This window comes from Epinephelus fuscoguttatus, linkage group LG14, assembly GCF_011397635.1.
Source record: "Epinephelus fuscoguttatus linkage group LG14, E.fuscoguttatus.final_Chr_v1".
In the NCBI taxonomy this organism is placed as follows: domain Eukaryota; kingdom Metazoa; phylum Chordata; class Actinopteri; order Perciformes; family Serranidae; genus Epinephelus; species Epinephelus fuscoguttatus.
In genome coordinates this window covers 10,043,330-10,062,912 of record NC_064765.1, presented here as the reverse complement: position 1 = coordinate 10,062,912, position 19,583 = coordinate 10,043,330, and the positions used below count along the sequence as shown (strand labels likewise).

Genomic DNA, 19,583 nt, shown 5'->3' with positions numbered 1-19,583 from the left:
CACTCAGAGTTGTTCACAATCCGAGCCACTACTGTACGACACTGCATCGGGCTATAATCAGGCAGATATTGTGTAGTGTGTACCCAGCATTAACATGCTAACATGCACACAATGGCAATTTCAACATGCTGATGTTTAGCAGGTATAACTTTTAACATGAACGGCATCTTAGTATTACATTTCATGATGCTAGCATTCGCTAATTAGCACTAAACACCAACGTATAGCTGAGGATTATCGAAATGTTACTAGTTCACAGGTATTTGGACATAAAGCAAAGTACTGAACAAACTGACCTGATGATGGAGCAAAAGAAAAAGTCACAAGATCATCATACTTGCTACATTTTATCCTGAGGGGAGCACAAATGTTGCTGTGTGTATAGCTGTGCGAATTATAACTGCTGTCTGTCGGAAACAAAGGAGAGTAGAGCAATGTTGTTACAGTGCTGCAAAAGAATATGGGGAAGAGTTCAGGGTGGCTGGATGCATGGTCAACAAACTCTGAATTTCAAGTAAGGGTGCAGCGAATAATCGACAGTCAAAAATCAATGAGCAAATTAGTTGCCAATGACTTTAATTATTAATCAGCTGGTGACGTCATCAGCTATAATGTGAGTCACTGCCTGACAGCGATAGTGACACCGCTTACTGCGATGGCAACACCTTCATGACCAAAAATCCCCCAAATCTTAGGCACATGATACAAACAAAGGTTGTGAGCTGTTACATTTGCAAAGCTGACCTTGCCTGGCATGGAAAGACATTAGTTAAGCTGGAGCACCTGAAGGGGAGACACACTGCCTCTCTGGATGATAAAGACTTGTCTTGTAAGCTTCTTAGCTAGCTAGCTAATGGTAAAAGCTATAATTTGGAGGAATTAAGCACCGGCTGCAACCCACATCAGTGGTCAAGTGTCCAATAGTTGTTGAGGCATTTCAGCCTGGACCAAAGTGGTGAACTGACTGACCGACCAAACCAACAACATGACCATCCCTAAAGGGAAGAAAACAAAGAATACCTGGAAAAAAGAGTGTCTGAAAGGTGCATTGGTTTAAACTTTAAACTTTGTGCTACAAACGGACTGCTTCATAGCTTATGTATTAAATCAGGTAATTAAAAAAGCTCCTCATAAAAATAAGGGTATAAAACTCTCTCTAGAGAGAAAGTGAATTTCTATCCATGACTGAAAGAAAGGTGGTAGGTCAACAAAAGGATGTAAAGGCCCCCCCCCCGAGTTGTGCATACATGGCCCATAAATCAGTTTTGCATGATAAGCTTGTTAAGTACCTTGAAAAGATAACCAGTAAACTCAAGAGTGAGGGGAAAAAAGGACTGTCATCAACCCTTGTGCCCCACTCCACTCTATAAAGACGCGTCTCTTCTCAGAGTGACATTCTCAGAGTGGAGCTGCTTTAACAGACCCAGCATCTTATTTCTGACACTAGATAATCACCAGAGATGGCAAATGTAGACGGACTCATTGAGCACATAGGAGACTTTGGGCCTTTCCAGAAGAAGATCGTTACACTTGGTTCATTTCCGTTGATACTTTTTGCTTTTGTACTCGTCGGGGCGGTTTTCTTAGGGTACACTCCAGATCATTGGTGTTGGAGTCCTGGATCTGAGTTCTTCCGGGAGGAATGTGACTGGACAGAGGTCGAAGTGCGGGAAGTCATTGTTCCCCGCTCTGAACAGTCAGGATCCTTCAGCCGCTGTGAGAGGTTTGCAGTGGACTGGAGCAAAAGCCACAGCAAATGTAATAAATTTGACTGGATGCTGAGTTCTAATGTAACCCAATTGGTGCCGTGTGACAGCAGATGGGTGTTTGATAAAAGCCGCAGCACTATTGTCTCTGAGGTAGGTATATTTTCTTTTTACCTACAGGGTTAGAAATCTGAAGTATCAGGCCACACCACCATACTATAATGTTAATAGATAATTTACTAATTCTTACTAGTTATTTCTGCAAGGTTCTCTTTTTGGATTAATCTTTTTATCCTGTAAGTGATCACTGAAGAGAAAACTCAGTGTGCCAAATAAATCAATGTAACATTCATGTGATGTTGTGCAACTGTGTTTACATGGACCAAACTATGCTACAGCTAGAAACAACAAAAGCAATTTGTGTTATGATGAGACATTTTAGAGAATTCCTCTCTCTGACAATAAATGCATTTCTTAAAGTTCTGCACTGCTGAAAAGTTTTCCTGGATGTAACATTAACACTTAGTTAAAACTGTGTGGATCATTAACCCTATGGGCCCAAATGACGCATAGTGCATCCAAATTCACACCTGTTCTTCTTTACTGATTTTCTCCGCGACCGTGCGTCATAGCGAGAAGCCACGCATATCACGTGAAACAGCGGAATTGTAGCTTTCCGACAAGACAACAACTTGTCGGTAGTCCAATGTTTTCACAGCGAAAAAAAAAAGATAGTTACAATAAAATGATGTATAACAGAGCTTTCATACAGCTCTGCACACACATTACTCTTGGATGGATTACTCGCGAATGCAGGGTAGCACAGAAATGCCACGCATATCACATGAAAGTGCAGGAGCAGAGCTTTCCAGTGATACCACACACAACATTGTGCTGTCATCTCATCACGCTATAAATACAATTGATTGTCTACAAAATAAAAACCTGATGAATTTCTTTACAATCCATTATACAGATCTTGTTATCAGTCACTTCATATAGTGAGGAATATCGTATCTTACCACATCTTAGGCTTGCGTGTGTTTCTCCCTGTCTATCCACATTTGTAGTCCAGCTTTCAAGATGTAAATATCTCCATATTGTCCAGTTGACACTCGTCAAACTTTGTATGACAAGACCAGTGCACTTCACCTTTGCGCACCCAGACAACTGTAACCTAATTATGCATGCATGACAGGGCCATAGTCACCATATCCATAGATACAGTCGGCGATGACGGGAACACCCACAAACGTCACATCCGGTTAGAGCCGAGGGGGAAAACAAACCGGTCTCTGCCATTAGCCACAATGCCAAAGAGTTGCTGTGTGCCCTTTTGCACCGCAAATAAACAAAAAAATCACCAATTAAAGTTTTACATTTTACCAAATAATAAAACGGAACCACAAAGGAGGACAAAATGGCTTCAAGCTATCAGAAGAGAGGACGGGTTTGGCAGATTATGGGACCCAACAACAAAACGTGTATGTCTGCAGTCAGCACTTCATTTCAGGTAAGTTTAATGCAATGTTAACCATTTCCAAACAATCGTAGACTATGTCAGGGGTATCAAGAATATTAGATTTATTGTTTAAACGCTAGTGAACTTTGTACTACATTTGTAATTTGTGTAGATTTCCTCGCAACACATACAAAAGTACACATTCAGTACCTAAGTAGAAGTACAGATACTTGTGTACAAAAGTCTGGTAAAAGTAGAAGTACTGATTAAAGTTCTTTACTGAGTACGGTATATGTATATTAAAAAAAAAAAAAAAAAAATGCTGGCTCTGAAATGTACTCCAAGCATAAAATAAAATCAAGCCCTCTGAAGGACATTTCTATTGCCTGTTTCTGTGCAAAGCTAAAAGCTGTCTTCTGATAGCTTGAAGCCATTTTGTCCTCCTTTGTGGTTCCGTTTTATTATTTGGTAAAATGTAAAACTTTAATTGGTGATTTTTTCGTTTATTTGCGGTGCAAAAGGGCACACAGCAACTCTTCGGCATTGTGGCTAATGGCAGAGACCGGTTTGTTTTCCCCCTCGGCTCTAACCGGATGTGACGTTTGTGGGCGTTCCCGTCATTGCCGACTGTATCTATTGAGGGGGACATGTGTCCCCCCCCAATGCCCAAAATGCCCCCCAATATATAACTGAAACTGAAAAACAACAACAAACTTTGTTTACTGCAAACAAAGTGGCAAATATTATCTTGGAGGACATCATTGCACTTGGCTGACTATTTTTCTATGATCTTAGATGTAAATATTGCATGTTTCTTTCAGATAAAACACATTTTTGACTTGTGAATGAGTCAATGGAATTTCTTGCAATAATGAAAAAATACTGGCAATCATGTCCACTTGGCACAAACCATATGTTTTGGACAGCTGTGAAGTGACAGAATGTCCCAGCATCATGGTTCTTATATTGCCAGATTCCAGAGAGTCTCCCCTCTTCATATATGGCAGAATATGTCATTTTCCAACTTCCTATGCTGAGATACATGTAAAAATGTAAGAATTTAGTAACACGGATTTGTTTTTTTCATTGATATAAAAATTAATATAAAATACAGGCACATAGAAGGACATGGAATGATGGCAAATCTGGATAGCCCACATTGTCCTGTGTATGTAGCCTTTATAATGACTGTGATATGAACTTAAAAGTAAAGGCAGTAAAATTACCGCAAAAAGGCCTCGGGCCCATAGGGTTAATACTGTTATTTATTGTTATCATAATCATAATTATGCTACTATCAAACACTAGTTTTGATTTTGATGAAATTTCTCTATACATTTTTTCCTCTTAGTTCTCTTTGGTCTGTGAGAAGTCCTGGCTCGCTGATCTGAATCAGGTTTTCCTGGCATGTGGATTTTTTATTGGAGCTTTTGTCACTGGCTACTTGGCTGACAGGTTTGTTATGTGCTGTTAATTTCTTTTGTTCCCCTGTTACATTCTCTGCTGACCAGCATTTGAGTTATAGTAATATTTGCTCTTTTTACAGGTTTGGTAGAAAGCCATGTTTCATTGCATCGATGGTTGGCCTTGGTATCTCAGGTATAGCGGTAATGCTGTCTCCATGGTACCCGCTGCTGCTTGTCTTTCGATTTCTACAAGGGTTTTGTGGAAAGGGAGCATGGACAGCCAGCTATGTACTCGGTATGTTGAAACACTGAACCTTGTGTAAGGGAAAATACATAAAATTATATATATATTAGGGGTGTCAACGGTTGACCATTAAACGGTTAAAGGCAGAGAATATTTTGATAGTAGTCCTAGGGCTCAAACTTTGGCATTACATGCATCAATGTAGTAAATGTCAGGTGCATGGTGGTAGTGGTACTAGTACTATGCTGTATCAAAACAAAGCTAATAAGGTCTACTCTATGTTGTGCACTACCTGGTGCTCTGGGAGCTAGCTAACAGCGCCACTCATTCAGTATTTACCACTGGTAACACTGACCCATGGCATCGTTGCTGCAGAAAAATTGTGCATACCCTCAAGTATCCCGCAAGGTTGCGTCAGTAAGTAAACAGCTTCATGTTGAACTGCAAGAGCCCTTTAGATTTGTCATCTGTGTTAGCTCCGTTAGCAGTGTCAGCACAGCTAGTGGTGCCAACATAATGTTATGCTAAGGAGGTTTTGCACCTCAAAATTAAGCCCCTTACTCACCAGGGCAACCTTGGTCGAGACCAGAGAGTGGTCACCATGTTTCCACTGCAACACCATCCTGGCACCAGAGGTCAGGACGGCATTACCGGTGATAATCGCTGAATGAGCGCTGCTGCTGGCCAGCTCCTGCTAGCCAGTTCCTGCCTGGTAAATGTACAGTGCAGATCAGCGAACTAACCTGTGGCGACTGCCGTGTTAATTTGTTTTACCACAAGTTAACATTGCGAGCCGGCTTACAGTCAGCAAAACCAACAGGAAAAAAAAAAGATATTTACAAAACAAAACATTAAAATTACACCACCTCTTAATGGACAGCACTTTGAAATGTGAAGCTTATTGAGTCAGTGGAGTGCCAGACTAAAAGGAAAGGTCTCTTGCATATTATTTCTGCTAACACATATCTTCTTTGTTACAGTGATTGAGTTCTTTGGATCAAAAAACAGAAAATTTGTATCCACCGTGAGTCGGACTTTCTACAGCACCGGCATGGTCATTCTGCCTGGTCTGGCTTACTTCCTGTCCTCTTGGAGAACTCTGCAGCTGGTCATGAGTCTGCCCTGCCTCCTGTTTATCTTTTACCACTGGTACACTTTCCTCATACATGCCAGTTTCCATTTATACACAGGTAGATGCTGAAACCAACAGTTGTGTTTGTTTTTTTAAGGACTGTTCCTGAATCTCCACGTTGGCTGTTCTCACAAAAAAGAACCACAGAGGCGATGAGAGTTGCTGCGGACATTGCAAAATGCAACGAGAGATCTTTACCACATAATCTTCCAGAGGTATGACAGTAATTAAAAAGACTGTATCCTACTTACATTTTCGTTTATCTTTGCCTTTGTCGATACAAATGCAATCTGGAGATCTGATTAACCGTTCAATACAATATTTTTCAGATAATTCTTTTGGAGGAAAAGAAAGAAGTAAATTCTGTATCAATAATGGATTTGTTTAGGACACCAAGTATAAGAAGAAACACACTCATTTTAACATATGCCTGGTAAGTCTGTTTGATGAGTTACTTCCCACTACATGATACTATAAAATATATAATGATCCATCCTGGAGGATTTACAAGTAGTTTAGAAAATAAATTTGACTCTGTATTCCTCTCATGCAGGTTTACAAGTACCGTTGTGTTTCAAGGCCTAGTCTTACGGCTGGGGATCACAGGCAGCGACTTCTTCTTGGATTTCTTTATCTCTGCTGTGGTGGAGCTTCCCACCGGCCTCATCTTCTATCTGCTGGTCGACAGAGTCGGTCGACGCTCCCTCATGGCCATCACCAACTTCAGCGGTGGCATCGCCTGCCTCGTAGTCCCATTCCTCTCAACTGGTAGGTCAGCTGGCAGTGCACGTGGCATCAGGTGAAAAATTGAAAAATGGATTGTGATCATTTTTGAACAATTAAAGCTAACGTAAGTTCTTGTTTGGTGAAGTTGCGATGCGTCCACCTGGATCCCATTTCCATCTTTCACTTTGTCTCTTCTGTCTTCCCTACAGATTTTATCTGGTTGAAAAAGTCGATAGCGATCACTGGGAGGCTCGCTGTTGCCATTGGATTTGAGACCTTGAACTTTGCAAACACAGAGATGTATCCAACATCTCTCAGGTGTGAAACCAATGTGTTGGTAGATAAATTAGTTTTTTTTTAATGTGCTGTGAAAAATGATTAACAATGTGCACATCAGACTACCAAGTACAGAAATGGACAAATTCACACAACAGGTTATATTGATATCTTTCTGAACAGTCAAAATGATACAACTTATACGGTCACACTTAATGGTTCACGATGTGGGTGCTCTCACTAAATGCCCCATCAACTCTGACCACTGACAAAGCCCATCGATAAAGGGGAATCAAACAAGACGACCAGGTCCTTAACCATGTTGACAAAAAAAGGCAGCATGACATTGGCAGTTAAAACAAACGAAATAGAAATTCTCTTAATTGTGGCTTGATCTGCTTTTCATTTTCTCGCAGAAATTTGGGTGTGTCAGTGTGCTCATCAGCAGGTGACATCGGAGCAATTGTGGCCCCATTTCTGCTCTACAGACTGGCTAGTATCTGGCAGGAGCTGCCTCTCTTTCTTTATGGTAAATTTCTCCCTATACCTGTCACCATGTTCTTCAAATACTCTCTTACCAATGGAAGATATCTTTTTCCGTCTCATGGTAAAAGGCGCCTCACTTTTCTTTCAGGTGCGATGTCAGTGTTGTACAGTGGACTGGTGATGAGACTGCCTGAGACGAATGGAGTCGCGCTGCCAGAGACCATAGAGGATGTGGAGAATCTAAGAAGGTAAATGCATATTATTAAATTAAGTTATTAGACTGATGATCACCCAAAATTCGCAGGTTGCTAATGTAACAAATGAATAGTTAGAAGTTTCAAACCAACAAGTGGAACAAATATAACTCCCCATTTCCCAAAAATGTTTGAGTATAATAAATAAATAAATAAAGCAGAAAGGGTTTATGTCACAACATAAATAAGGCGTCAAGAGGGGGGAAGATGGCAGGGAACTTGTGAAAAAAGGTGACAATCTGTGAATTTGACAAGACTATGCTTGAGCATCTGTATTTACATTTAGGTATGTGCAGCAGACAGACTCATGCTTTAATCCTTAATGTGTCTTTCTTGTGTATTTGTGTTTTCTAACAGGGGGAAAGACAAGTCAAAGGATGCAGACAGCTTTATTGTATGATCGAAGCTGTGATGACCTGGAATATTACTGGTTTATTTTCTAGATATGTGCTGCGTTTACAAAACGATGTCCCAGTGAAAAGTACTGTGAGATGTACTACAGTGGTTGCTATCGCAGGCTTGTGTTACATTAGATTTTCTGAGGCTCTAAATGTGTTAACTAGAGCCTTGATGAAACACAGAAGGTGTTAGAAGATCTAATGAAGGATCCATATCTTTGCAACCTCACACCTTCAAACTGCAAATTTTTCACAGTGCAATTATGCTTAAATATAAAGAGGTGGAAGTCTCAGATGTGGATGTTTTATAGAACAACAGGAGAACTGTTTTGGTCCGTTTTCTTGCATTGTACAGGGCTCCAGAGTGCAGCCATTTTGGTTGCATACCTGTCAAGTTAGTCACACAGGTGTGCATGACATGTATTAAATTTATAAACGTGATACAGAACCAAAGTTCACGAGCGGAAGTTCTCAAAGATCAGGTGCTGGAACATTTCAGATAAAATCATCAACATATATATATTTAATAAGTCATGTATATTTAGCGCACCTGTGAGTGCTCATGTGATTCTGTTGCGCGAACCTGAAGAAGCCATGGGCAAAACAAGTTGTTCGCTCTTAATAGAGCACTCAGATCCTCAAACCAGCAGCTTCTGGCTATGCCTCGATCGAGGCTAAAGGGCAAAGGGGATTGTGCGTTCGCTGTGGCTGCACCCAAACTTTAGAACAGTCTACCTCTCTCCATTAAGGATTCCCCATCTGTGGACACTTTTAAGGCTAGACTTAAGACCCACTTTTACTCTAAAGCTTTTGAGCGCTCCTGAACTCTTATCCCCCTTTTTTTGTTGTTGTTGGGGTTTTTTTAGTCTTTTGTATTTCCACTCTCCAATTTGTTCCTCTACTTTTGGACTTGTGTACATGGGACTACACATTACATTGCTACGTATCTTGATCTCTGCACTTTGTTATTTTGTGATTTTACCTTTACTGTACAGTACTTTGGTCAACCTAGGTTGTTTTTAAATGTGCTTTATAAATAAATTTGATTTGATTTTGATTTGATAATAAAATCACAGTAATTCAGTTCAGTGAACCGTGGTTTATATCGATGATTTTATTTGTTATTATTATATTTATTTGGTATCTTATAATCTCCTAGCATAAAAGTTGATTTTCAGTTTCATAGCCTGTTGTGACTCGTTGAGTTTTGGTCAAGTGTTTATTCAGTGTTTGTCCAGTGTAATACAGAAGTGTTTAAAATGTTTCTTATTTTTAAAATTAAAATAGTTTGCCAAAGTTGCCAGTGAGCAAAATGCTCTTAGTTCCCAGAAAGAGAGCCTACCTCTTACTGAACTGTGACTCCTAAACCGGGCTATGAACCTAACTGTGACTTCGGTGCACCCTTACACAACTAGTTAAGAAATTACAAATGTATATGAGAACTGAAATAAATGCTTAAAAAAACACTTAAAATGTATTATTGCGGCACCAAAAAGCACTGTGAAAAATTTGGGGTGCACCTAAATCATGTGCTGGTGCACCTAAATAAAAGTGCACACCAGTGCAACCAATGTAAAAAGTTAGTCTGGAAACCCTTTGTTACTCAGTGGGATATCTCCAAAACTAGAGACAATTTAACTGACGAGAGTCAACATTCAAAAAGCCCTTTACAGCTTGGCTCTTGAAGAATATGTTTGGTGATATTTAATATTTTTCTGACAAATCCCATGAAAAGACCACAACCAACAATGAACCGATCCTATGAACAAGTAGAGATGTCCAGAGCCGATCCTGAGGAGCAGTATCATGAGCAAAGAGCAGTGTACAAAGCGCAGCTTAAATAAATACACTTGGGGCAGAAAGTGTCAGACCTGGTAAAGAAGTCCAAAAGTATTGAAAGAGATTTTTGTAAGTGAGTGTTATCTGACATCATTTAACTGCTACAACACACCATATACTTGTTTTCAAACTTAAATGACATGCACATATCAACCTGAAGCAACCCTACAGACACTGTTAAGGAACTTCTCTAAATGCCCATAACCCAATGGTGTCAGAGAGGATTATTTCTCCAGAAAGCATGGCCACGTCAGTCAATTCAGTTCTGATTCAGATGCTGTATTATGATTGCTTAACCGTTTTCTCTTATAAAGAAATCTGGAAGATTACGTGACCTTGACAGAATTATTTGTTTCTAGTTTATAAATGCAAATAAAAAGAATTATGCTGATAAACTACACACTTGTACCTGTCTCTTATATAAATAATCAAAACAGAAAGTATGCTACTAAAAGGCGTCTTCTCTGTACTTTCCTACATCCAGACAACAATAGTCTTGATTGTTCAGTTTTTTAAATGTTATACTGTATATCTAATTGAGGGTTTGTTTTGCTAAGGCTTTTGTTCCATTGTAGGTTTACCCAGAAAGCTTCAGAGCAGCCAACAAAAGCTGCCCTACATACATGGCGCTGACTGAATGGGAAGACATGTAACCATAAATTGTGTTGAAAATCACTGGTATGCATGAGAAGCGGGATTCCTTCAAGCGTAAATATCCGTGTTGCTACGAAAAGGAGGATGGAAATCTCTCATGGTGGCGGTGACACTGTCGGCATCACATGATGACTTCTGCAGCATGATTAAAATAGTTATAAATACATGTTAAAAGTTGTACTAGTAAATTATCTTTAGAAATCATAACATGAATGTTTGCTCATGGAAATGATATGATGACAACTAAAATCAATTTGGCAGATTAATTTTGGTGGTGGACTGTAAAGATGGGAATGATTTGTGAAGGATTGCGATTAGGAAACTGTTTGCCTCACATAACAAAGATCCACTGACCCGTCTAATGAGGGCAGAGGGGTGTGGGGGCTTGGAGAGGGCATGTGGACGTGGGGATGAAGTAGGCAGTTATGTTAAGGACTCACTGCACAGTACAATGAATTTATGACTAATGGGGAATAGATTAAAGAAGGGGTGGGGTCCTCGTGGATACAATACCCAGGACAGATACAAACATTTCTGTCACAGCATATCCCTCTCCATCTTTTCCTGAAGGAACTCTACGGCAGCCAGTCAGACAGAAACTTTGAGGTTAATTGGTGAAAAATGCCGGAGGAGGAAGAACGAGAGAAATTAGCCAAAGTCATCAGACAGTGGAACAACAACAGACTGGACTTGTTCGAAATAAGTCAACCTGATGAGGTGAGTCGCCTGCAGACATCAGACAGGGCTCATAAACCATATCAATTCTCTCTTTAACTTTGGGTTAACCTTTATTCTCTGTTAGACTGCCAATGCCACAGTTTTAGATCTGTCTTTAGATGCCAAGTTGTATTTATAACACACACACCCACCCATTCAAGTACATTTAACAACTGTGTTTTTTGTACTGTATGCAGTAGTCTGAAGTCATAGGATGCTACTTGACAATTTCCATTTTTTAAAATGGCTAACAGAGTCATATACTTACACACACTATACTATCAATTACATAACAAAAATATTGCTGCTTCAGGCCCAATCTCACAACCCATCAGCTATCAGTTTAACCATGATTTCACCTCTGGGAGCAATGGCCAATATTTCGGGGGTTCAGGAGAAGCCAGCAAATATCCGGACCGAGACGTCCTCTTCCTCTTGGTCATTTCAACTAATTTGTGTAATATTTGCACATAAACGCAGATAAATAATTTAAAAAAGGTAATAAAAAGCTAAATCATCTTCAGCTGATAGCTGGTGTGTTCCCAGGTGGCATTACAGTCAGTGTCTTCAGCCTCTTTCTCTCTTTACCTTGTCCTATTGCCTACTGATTCTGCATTCATATGCAGATATCTATTTATAGAGATGACTTCAGGACTTAATCATAAAGTGACTATATCACTTTGCTCTGATAAATAAAAAACACTATTGTCCTGGGGCATTGCAATGCCTGCTGCAAAGTTAGTTTAAAACTAAAAGCAGTTGCTTTAGAGAGAAAACATTACATTTCCCCACAGTACATATTTTGGGCGCATTATGTGTTGGTTACTGTTAATTTAATGTCCAAATGCAGTCTCATTTAGTCGTCACGTTTTGCATTAAAAAAATAATGTCAATTGCTGCGTCTCAAATCACATACTTCCGTTGGTACACTTCTATGTAGTATATTATGTGCACTATGTACTTACTGGCACAGTACATGAATTTCGACAGGGTAGTGTTGTCTCAAACCAAACACGGCCGTTGTGCACTTAGCAGAAATGACGACCGCAAATTAGCTAGTTAGCAAACTAGCATTAGCATTCGCGTTATCGTTTGCGGTGCCAAATCATTACAGACTGCTAAATTATTCCAATAAACATACCGCTGGTTTATATCCAACAACAGTATAGCGGTGCTTAGTGCAAAAAACACATGACGAAGCAGCAACGTTCACGGTCGCACAGTCCTCGGCCACCATTCCCAGTTTGAAAAGTGGTTCCTCCCCTTCTGCTAGATAGCCAAGATGGGGACCATTGAGGGCGAGAAGTGTCCATATTTCCACACTCAACTTCTTGATCATTTTGAGTGCACCATCCAGGTACTCATAGTGCACTGCATTTTTCCATTCTTCTCAGTGTGAATGCACTCAAAATATTTAGTGTAGGTACAGAAGTACGTGATTTGAGACACAGCGATAGTCTTTATTAATGTAGTATTATCATTAGTTTTTTTAGTAGTCTTTGGAGAGGTTGTCTTCCCATCACGTACACATCGCAGCGCTGCTATCCTCGTTCACTCTTTGGTATTGATTATTGCAATTCTGTCCTCTTTGCTCTCCCTCTCAAGTGTCTTGATAAACTCTAACTGGTCAAGAATTCAGCCGCCCGTATCATTACTAGAACCTCCTCCATAGATCATATCACTCCTGTATTCCAGCAGCTTCACTGGCTTCCTGTCAAATATCGCATCAATTTAAAGATTCTGCTTCTCACCTTTCTAATCAAGCCTCTTCCTACCCCTCTGAACTCCTCCATATCTACACACCCTCCCGTACGCTTGAGACCTTCTGCAACCCAAGTCATATCACCATCTGCCTGCTATAAATAAAATGCATTATTATCATTATCAATGGATGTATTGGAGAACTGGATATGGCGCCACCCTTCAGCCTTGCTTCCAATTTTTCCCAGTGACCACTCCTGGCATTGCAGCAAAAAGCATTTTCACCTGGAGACCAACACTTTAAAAGTGATGTCTGTAAAACTGTTGTCAGGATGCCAAAAAAGCAAAACAAGGTCAATTTAATCTCGACTGTTTCTATCATGAATTTTTTGATCCACTGAGGACTTACATTTGTAAAACTTTCCTCAAGCCAAGAAAAGCCATTTAAAAATCTGTGACATCATCGCAAGTAAAGTCTCCAGGCTGAGCAGGAACTCATAGGTTGGGCCAGCAGGAGAAAGCGGACTGTATACCACATAAATAAACCTGGAAGCTATAAACTTTTTTTGGCATATGCACCAGGTGAGCAATTTTCATTGGCCTGAAAAGGCGCCATCTTGGGGTCCAGCATCCAGTTGTAATAATGCACCCACAGGAAATATCGGATATGCTCCTTGTTGTCTCAGCTGGCTGGAGGGGCTTTTCAGTGTTTGATTGACAGCAGCTGTCAGGTTGCCAGGGTATGATGTTCCTGATACACCACAACCCCCAATTCTATAGGGCAACATCATCCTCACTCCCCATCTCCACCACAACCCTGACACATAAATACAGAAATAGAGAGCTGTAGCCATTAGCTGATAATGAATTGATAATGAAGGTAACAGTTAGTTGCAACCCTACAGAAATAAACTATCAGACGTGTGGACAGCTTCAAGATGTACTAATTATGCAGTGAGAGAAGTAATAGATATACTACTGCAATAGATAGCTCCGAATACTCGTTAGCTAGAAGTTAACACTGTTGGTCAGCAACTTAAATCTTCCCTAAAACGCTGATGTGATTTACAGCATATCTTGTTGTGATGCGTTTTCTTTTAAGCCCCATGAATCTGATTTTCTCTCATGGTATCGACTGCATGGCTGTTTTTAAATTCAGATTCAAAGTTCAATGAATGGTTGATTGTTTGGTTTAATACAAAAAGGACAAGGCAAACCAGCTATCAGATGCGTAAAGTTAAACTGATTATAATTCCTATTCCCTCATATCATTTAAGAGTCTGACAGGGCTAGTGGGTCGGGCACAAGGCAGGTCTTTCAGTGACATCTTGAAATCTTTTTAAATTCCTAAATCCAAAGCAGAATTTTATAAAACAAGAATATTGGCCTTTTCATTCTCAAAGTCTATTCAACAATATGGTTTCAGCACGCTTTGTGAAAGTGCAACATTGGCCACACTTGAACAGCTTTCTGTTTCCTGGCAGAACTTGGAGTTTCATGGTGTGATGCGCTTCTACTTTGAGGATCATGTTGGAGGAAATGTGGCCACAAAGTGCTTGCGTGTTGGCAGCAACTCTTTGACTCACGAGGTTATCGACACTCTTTCAGAGAAGTTCAGGCCTGATATGAAGATGCTGACTACAAGTTATTCCCTGTATGAGAGTCACGCCAATAAAGGTAATCACTTTAAGTTATTACTTAATAGTTTTTTGTCTTCTGCTAAACCAGACAAGTATTCTGAGGATGAATTGAGTCGTAGCTCTTATTTGGTGTTGTAGTTGTTCAGTTGATTTGAGAATATGCTCTGACCATTTCCCCATGTTTTCCATGTGAAATAAGAACGTAAACTGGATCTTGATGAGAGGCCTTTGGTTGTACAACTAAACTGGAACACTGACAACAGAGAGGGACGTTTTGTGCTCAAGAAAGACGGGGAGAGTTTGGAGGTACCGCTCAAGCCATTAATTCAGTCTGCAGTTTCAGCCCTCTCCACATAATCTCACATCTACGTTCTTTTTTTATGTGTTGAATGATAAAGGAAAACTGTCACGAGAAGGAAAAAGGAGGCGTGATCCAAAGCTTCAAGAGGACACTGTCAAGAAAAGAAAAGAAGAAAGAGAAGAACAAAACTAAAACGACTGACAAGGTTTCAGAGGATGAGAATGGGTAAAATATTTCATTGTTCACTATTTTTACTTTCCAGACATGCCAGCTTCAGGCCCGCCTCACGGTCAGAATAACATCTACCCTTTTTAACAAATATCCAGGTCAACTGAAAAGCTACTGAACAACAACAACAGCATTTGTGTGTCTAACCATGAGAGGAAAAAGAACTGCACGGAGAACAAAAATCAACAAAAGCAGGCCGCCCTGGGTAAGTAACAGAAAAATAAAAACGATAATGAACAGTGCACTGCTTTCCATTCATTCAGTGCAGGCATATTTAACTTCCAATCAGTAAGGACTTCATTATATAATATAAAAAGGATGACTGATGACTTCTTAAAATGCAGGAGGAAAGACAGGAAGTCTTTTTCCAGACTTTTCAGATCAACCAGGATTACCAATTGGAATTAAATGCTGCGATAACTGTGAGTATGAAACACAAATGTTTTCTTTCAGTGTTATTTTGATACCTGTCAGCTGTAAGCTCACTGCCTCCCCTCTCATAATGTCCTCCTGCCCCCTGCTGGTGCCTTTTACATTTCAGCTGAGGAAGCCTTCCTGTCTGCAGTCATAAATTACACCAACAGCTCCACAGTTCATTTCAAGCTCTCACCTGCATACATCCTCTATGCTGTGGGACGCTTTGCTCTGCAACGCCATTACAGGCGAGGCTCTCCACCCTCGGGGCAGACACTCAGCATAACTTCGATCACAAACAAAATGGTGGCCATGACAGAGAAGGTCATCCAGGCAAGTGCAAGAAACCTCTTTTGTCACATTTCCACACATTTAAAAAAAAAATGTATAGAAAACATCCTACTGAAATGGACTTAAATGCATTGCTAACACCTAAACGTCACACCTGCCAGGTGTTTTATCACTGCTGTAATGTTTGCCTTGCAGAGACAGCAGGCCATCGCTGGGGCTCTTGCCTTTTGGATGGCAAACTCCTCTGAGCTACTGAACTTCCTCAAGCATGACAAAGACCTCAGCTCGCTCACACAACAAAGTCAGCTGGATCTGTCCCACCTGGTGCACAAAGCTTACAGGTGCAGACGACAAGAAGTGACCATAGAGATTTAGAGTTTCTGATCCCAACTGAAATTGCAGCACAAACTCAACAGACTGGCCAAGAAGACCTGTCTTCCACCACACATTAAATAGGTCACTTGTATTTCACCAGTGGAAGGCTGTTATTCTCATAACACTGGGCTGTCTATGCAGTAGGAACATGCATATACTTTTGAAATTAGTGCTACATGACCAGAGAAAACAGAGAAGCAGAGCTATGGTTTTCATTTTGCTCAAGAGGTAGAAAACCCACAAATACCAGAATGCACTGCGCCGCACCGGACCAATAAACACTCCCGATAGTGTGTGATGTAATGTGAGCTTGGAAATTTCTCAACATGAAACAATATGGCGGCTGCTTGCAATCAGCATCTCAAATTACAGTTAAACAGTAAGATTAAAACATGTTTCTAAAAACATTTTAGGCGACTAATATGCAACGCAGTGACAGAATATTGGTTCATATTTGATCAGCACTGCTTAATTTTACTGTTGTATCTCAGTCTTTATACAACACAGGAACCAGTGTGGCACCCACTTCCTTTTCACAGATTCTCATAGTACAGCTAAACAGTGCACTAAAATATGTCCTCAAACACATTTTACGTGAGAGATAGCCAACACAGTAACAGAATCGTGGCACCCTGCTCTCTACCTATTCAAGCCTTTGTCCCCTTAGAGGCACTGCAAATTTCTAGCCAACAAAACAAACTGCTTTAAAAAACAGATTATTTCAAACTCCAATAGCAGCCCCAAACTCCCAAATGTCAACCATATAGTACAGTATACACAAGCACGGTTATTTCAACATGCAATTTTTCCTCCTACTTTGTCTGTGAATATTGCCTATAAAATTAAACAATAAATCATCTGATAATCTGTATTAGTGAAATATATTATATAATAAATATGGGATTTTAATTCACTTGTTTCAGATAGAGCAGCATTGGTGTAAGTGGTAGAAGATGTGCAACGGGCATCCAGGCAGAAAATATGAGGCGTGTTATACAAAATGTTAAGTTTTTGTTCTTATATGTGTGTTTTATTCCCTTGAAGTTATCTGCTACAGTGTCTACAGAGTGAATTAAGGAAGCACTTGCCAACTTTTCTGATTGACCCTGAGCAACATGGCGCGCTGCCAGCTGGTATAGGTAAGTGTTTACCTATAAATACTACAGCAATGATTATCTCGCTCATAATTTAAGAGTCTTGGACAAGCTGTGAAATTGTCCCTGTTCAAATACTATAAACTTCTGTCTTGCCTGCTGCAGAGATGGTGCTCAACACCTTGATGAACACCATGTCTCTATTACGCCGCTGTCGGGTCAACCCTGCCCTCACCATCCAGCTCTTCTCCCAACTCTTCCATTACATCAGTGTCTGGCTCTTCAACCAGCTGATGAGCCCAGAGGCCGACACCCCAGGCCTGCGCTCACACTACTGGGGAGCTGCTCTCCGCCAAAGGCTCACAGCCATCGAAGCTTGGGCGGAGAGGCAGGGCCTGGAGCTGGCTGCTGACTGCCACCTCGGACACATCATCCAGGTCAGTTCTTCCCTGCACTACATGTCTGAATATAAGTAGAAATAAAGTTTAGACTGGACTTTTCAGAAATATCGAACCAGTATCTTCTGCCATCAATATGCTCAAAGTTTCTACCTCAGAAAGTCAGCAGCACAGCGACTGGCTTAAATGTTCTTTTCTAATATATGAGCTTCTTTGTCAGATACATCTCTGATCTCATTTATGGTTTGGAGTTTTATCTCAGCTTTTATTTCCATGTCAGAACACATATTTCAGTCAGTACAAGCTGTTAAAATAGCATTGCCTGGCTGTTTCTAGGCAACCACGCTCCTGACCATGAACAAGTACTCAATGCAAGACGTGAAGGCTATCCACAATACCTGTTTCAAGTTGAACTCACTGCAGCTGCAGACGTTGCTATCCGGCTACCTCTATGCAACCAATGAACCTCACATCCCCTCTGTGAGTACTTATCATCTGTCTTTCCACTCCCCTCGTGCCTCTGTTGTTCTCCCTGTTTGAAACTACGACTCTGATGCTGCTTTTTGAGACAAATTCTTGCAAGATCTTTTTGATGTCAAGATTAACAGCCTGTAGAAATCAAAGTACTACTACTAATCACAACACAGACATATGTTTAAGGTTTACAGTGTAGCAGCAGCAGCCTCAACCACAGAACAGAAGCTCAGGAGTATAGATTTTGTAATGTGAATAAATCACTATGATGAATATGATAATGAATAATGTATGAAGAATATTACAGTAAGTTGTCACATAAATGCTTTTGGCTGAAATATCTCTCTTAATATTTTGCTGAACATGAGGTGTGTGTAACAAAAGCCACGGCGAGTTTCACATTAAAGGGATAGCTCAGATTTTTTGAAGTGGGGTTGAATGGCAAGGCAAGGCAAGGCAATTTTAATTATATAGCACCATTCATACACAAGGCAATTCAATGTGCTTTACAAGAGAAATACATTAAAAACAATAGATCATTAGAGCTAAAGCAAGAAAATAAATAGTTAAAAACAGTGCAGAAAATGCATTTAAAAAGCAAACATAAAGCAAAAGCAACAGCAGACAAATATAAAAACAATAGCTACAGATTATCCTAACAATAAGTTACATATCTAGTTCACTGGTAAGCTGCAGTAAATACTAGTAATGTTTTAAGCCCTGATTTAAATGAGTTGACAGTTTCAGCCGACCTCAGATATTCTGGAAGTTTGTTCCACAGGAGGGGAGCATAGAAACTAAAGGCTGCTTCACCTTGTTTGGTTTTGATCTTGGGAACACTGAGTAAACCTGTTCCAGATGGATGCTTCATAACGTACAAGTATATCAGAGATGTATTTGGCCCAAGACTATTTAGTGCTTTATAGACAAGTAACAAAATTTTAAAGTCTATCCTTTGACACACAGGAAGCCAGTGCAGTGACTTAAGCACTGGTGTAATGTGCTCCACTCTCTTGGTGTTGGTGAGGACTCTGGCAGCAGCGTTCTGGACGAGCTGCAGTTGTCTGATTGATTTTTTTACTCAGGCCTGTGAAGACACCGTTACAATAATCCAACCTGCTGAAAATGAAAGCATGAACAAGTTTTTCTGTATCTTGTTTAGACAGAAATTCTTTTATTCTTGCTATGTTTTTAAGGTGGTAGTAGGCTGATTTAGTAATTGTCTTAATGTGACTATTGAAATTTAGGTCTGAGTCCAGAACTACACCAAGATTTCTGGCTTGATTTGTAGGTTTTAGTGTGATGGCGTCAAGGTGAGCACTGACTATTGATCTTTGTTCTTTGGGGCCAAAAACAGTTATTTCAGT

General features: G+C 40.2%; 2 protein-coding genes across 2 annotated transcripts in view; both read left to right on the top strand.

Moving 5' to 3' along the window:
• Nucleotides 1-467: 467 nt before the first annotated feature.
• Nucleotides 468-10,676, top strand: slc22a3 (solute carrier family 22 member 3). Its single transcript, XM_049595683.1, has 11 exons — nucleotides 468-1,859; nucleotides 4,520-4,623; nucleotides 4,715-4,869; nucleotides 5,799-5,967; nucleotides 6,048-6,165; nucleotides 6,280-6,383; nucleotides 6,504-6,718; nucleotides 6,886-6,994; nucleotides 7,369-7,481; nucleotides 7,587-7,686; nucleotides 8,050-10,676. Exons 1-11 carry the CDS (start codon nucleotides 1,461-1,463, stop codon nucleotides 8,090-8,092), a joined length of 1,629 nt encoding a protein of 542 aa, XP_049451640.1. The 5' UTR covers nucleotides 468-1,460; the 3' UTR covers nucleotides 8,093-10,676.
• A 495-nt stretch (nucleotides 10,677-11,171) lies between these two features.
• Nucleotides 11,172-19,583, top strand: part of LOC125900603 (afadin) — an 18,309-nt gene continuing 9,897 nt past the window's right edge. The window contains exons 1-11 of the mRNA XM_049595707.1: nucleotides 11,172-11,300; nucleotides 14,486-14,678; nucleotides 14,841-14,947; nucleotides 15,040-15,167; nucleotides 15,269-15,375; nucleotides 15,515-15,592; nucleotides 15,712-15,917; nucleotides 16,071-16,216; nucleotides 17,295-17,389; nucleotides 17,510-17,781; nucleotides 18,079-18,222. Coding sequence (XP_049451664.1) covers nucleotides 11,205-11,300; nucleotides 14,486-14,678; nucleotides 14,841-14,947; nucleotides 15,040-15,167; nucleotides 15,269-15,375; nucleotides 15,515-15,592; nucleotides 15,712-15,917; nucleotides 16,071-16,216; nucleotides 17,295-17,389; nucleotides 17,510-17,781; nucleotides 18,079-18,222 — 1,572 coding nt within the window. The 5' untranslated portion in view covers nucleotides 11,172-11,204. The remainder of the gene's footprint in view (nucleotides 11,301-14,485; nucleotides 14,679-14,840; nucleotides 14,948-15,039; nucleotides 15,168-15,268; nucleotides 15,376-15,514; nucleotides 15,593-15,711; nucleotides 15,918-16,070; nucleotides 16,217-17,294; nucleotides 17,390-17,509; nucleotides 17,782-18,078; nucleotides 18,223-19,583) is intronic.

Excerpts from the sequence above, each read along its gene's own strand:
- slc22a3 (XM_049595683.1), top strand. The coding sequence starts at position 1,461 with ATGGCAAATGTAGACGGACTCATTGAGCACATAGGAGACTTTGGGCCT. Across the intron at positions 1,860-4,519 it reads GCAGCACTATTGTCTCTGAG|TTCTCTTTGGTCTGTGAGAA; the intron begins GTAGGTATATTT and ends TTTTCCTCTTAG. Across the intron at positions 6,995-7,368 it reads ATGTATCCAACATCTCTCAG|AAATTTGGGTGTGTCAGTGT; the intron begins GTGTGAAACCAA and ends ATTTTCTCGCAG.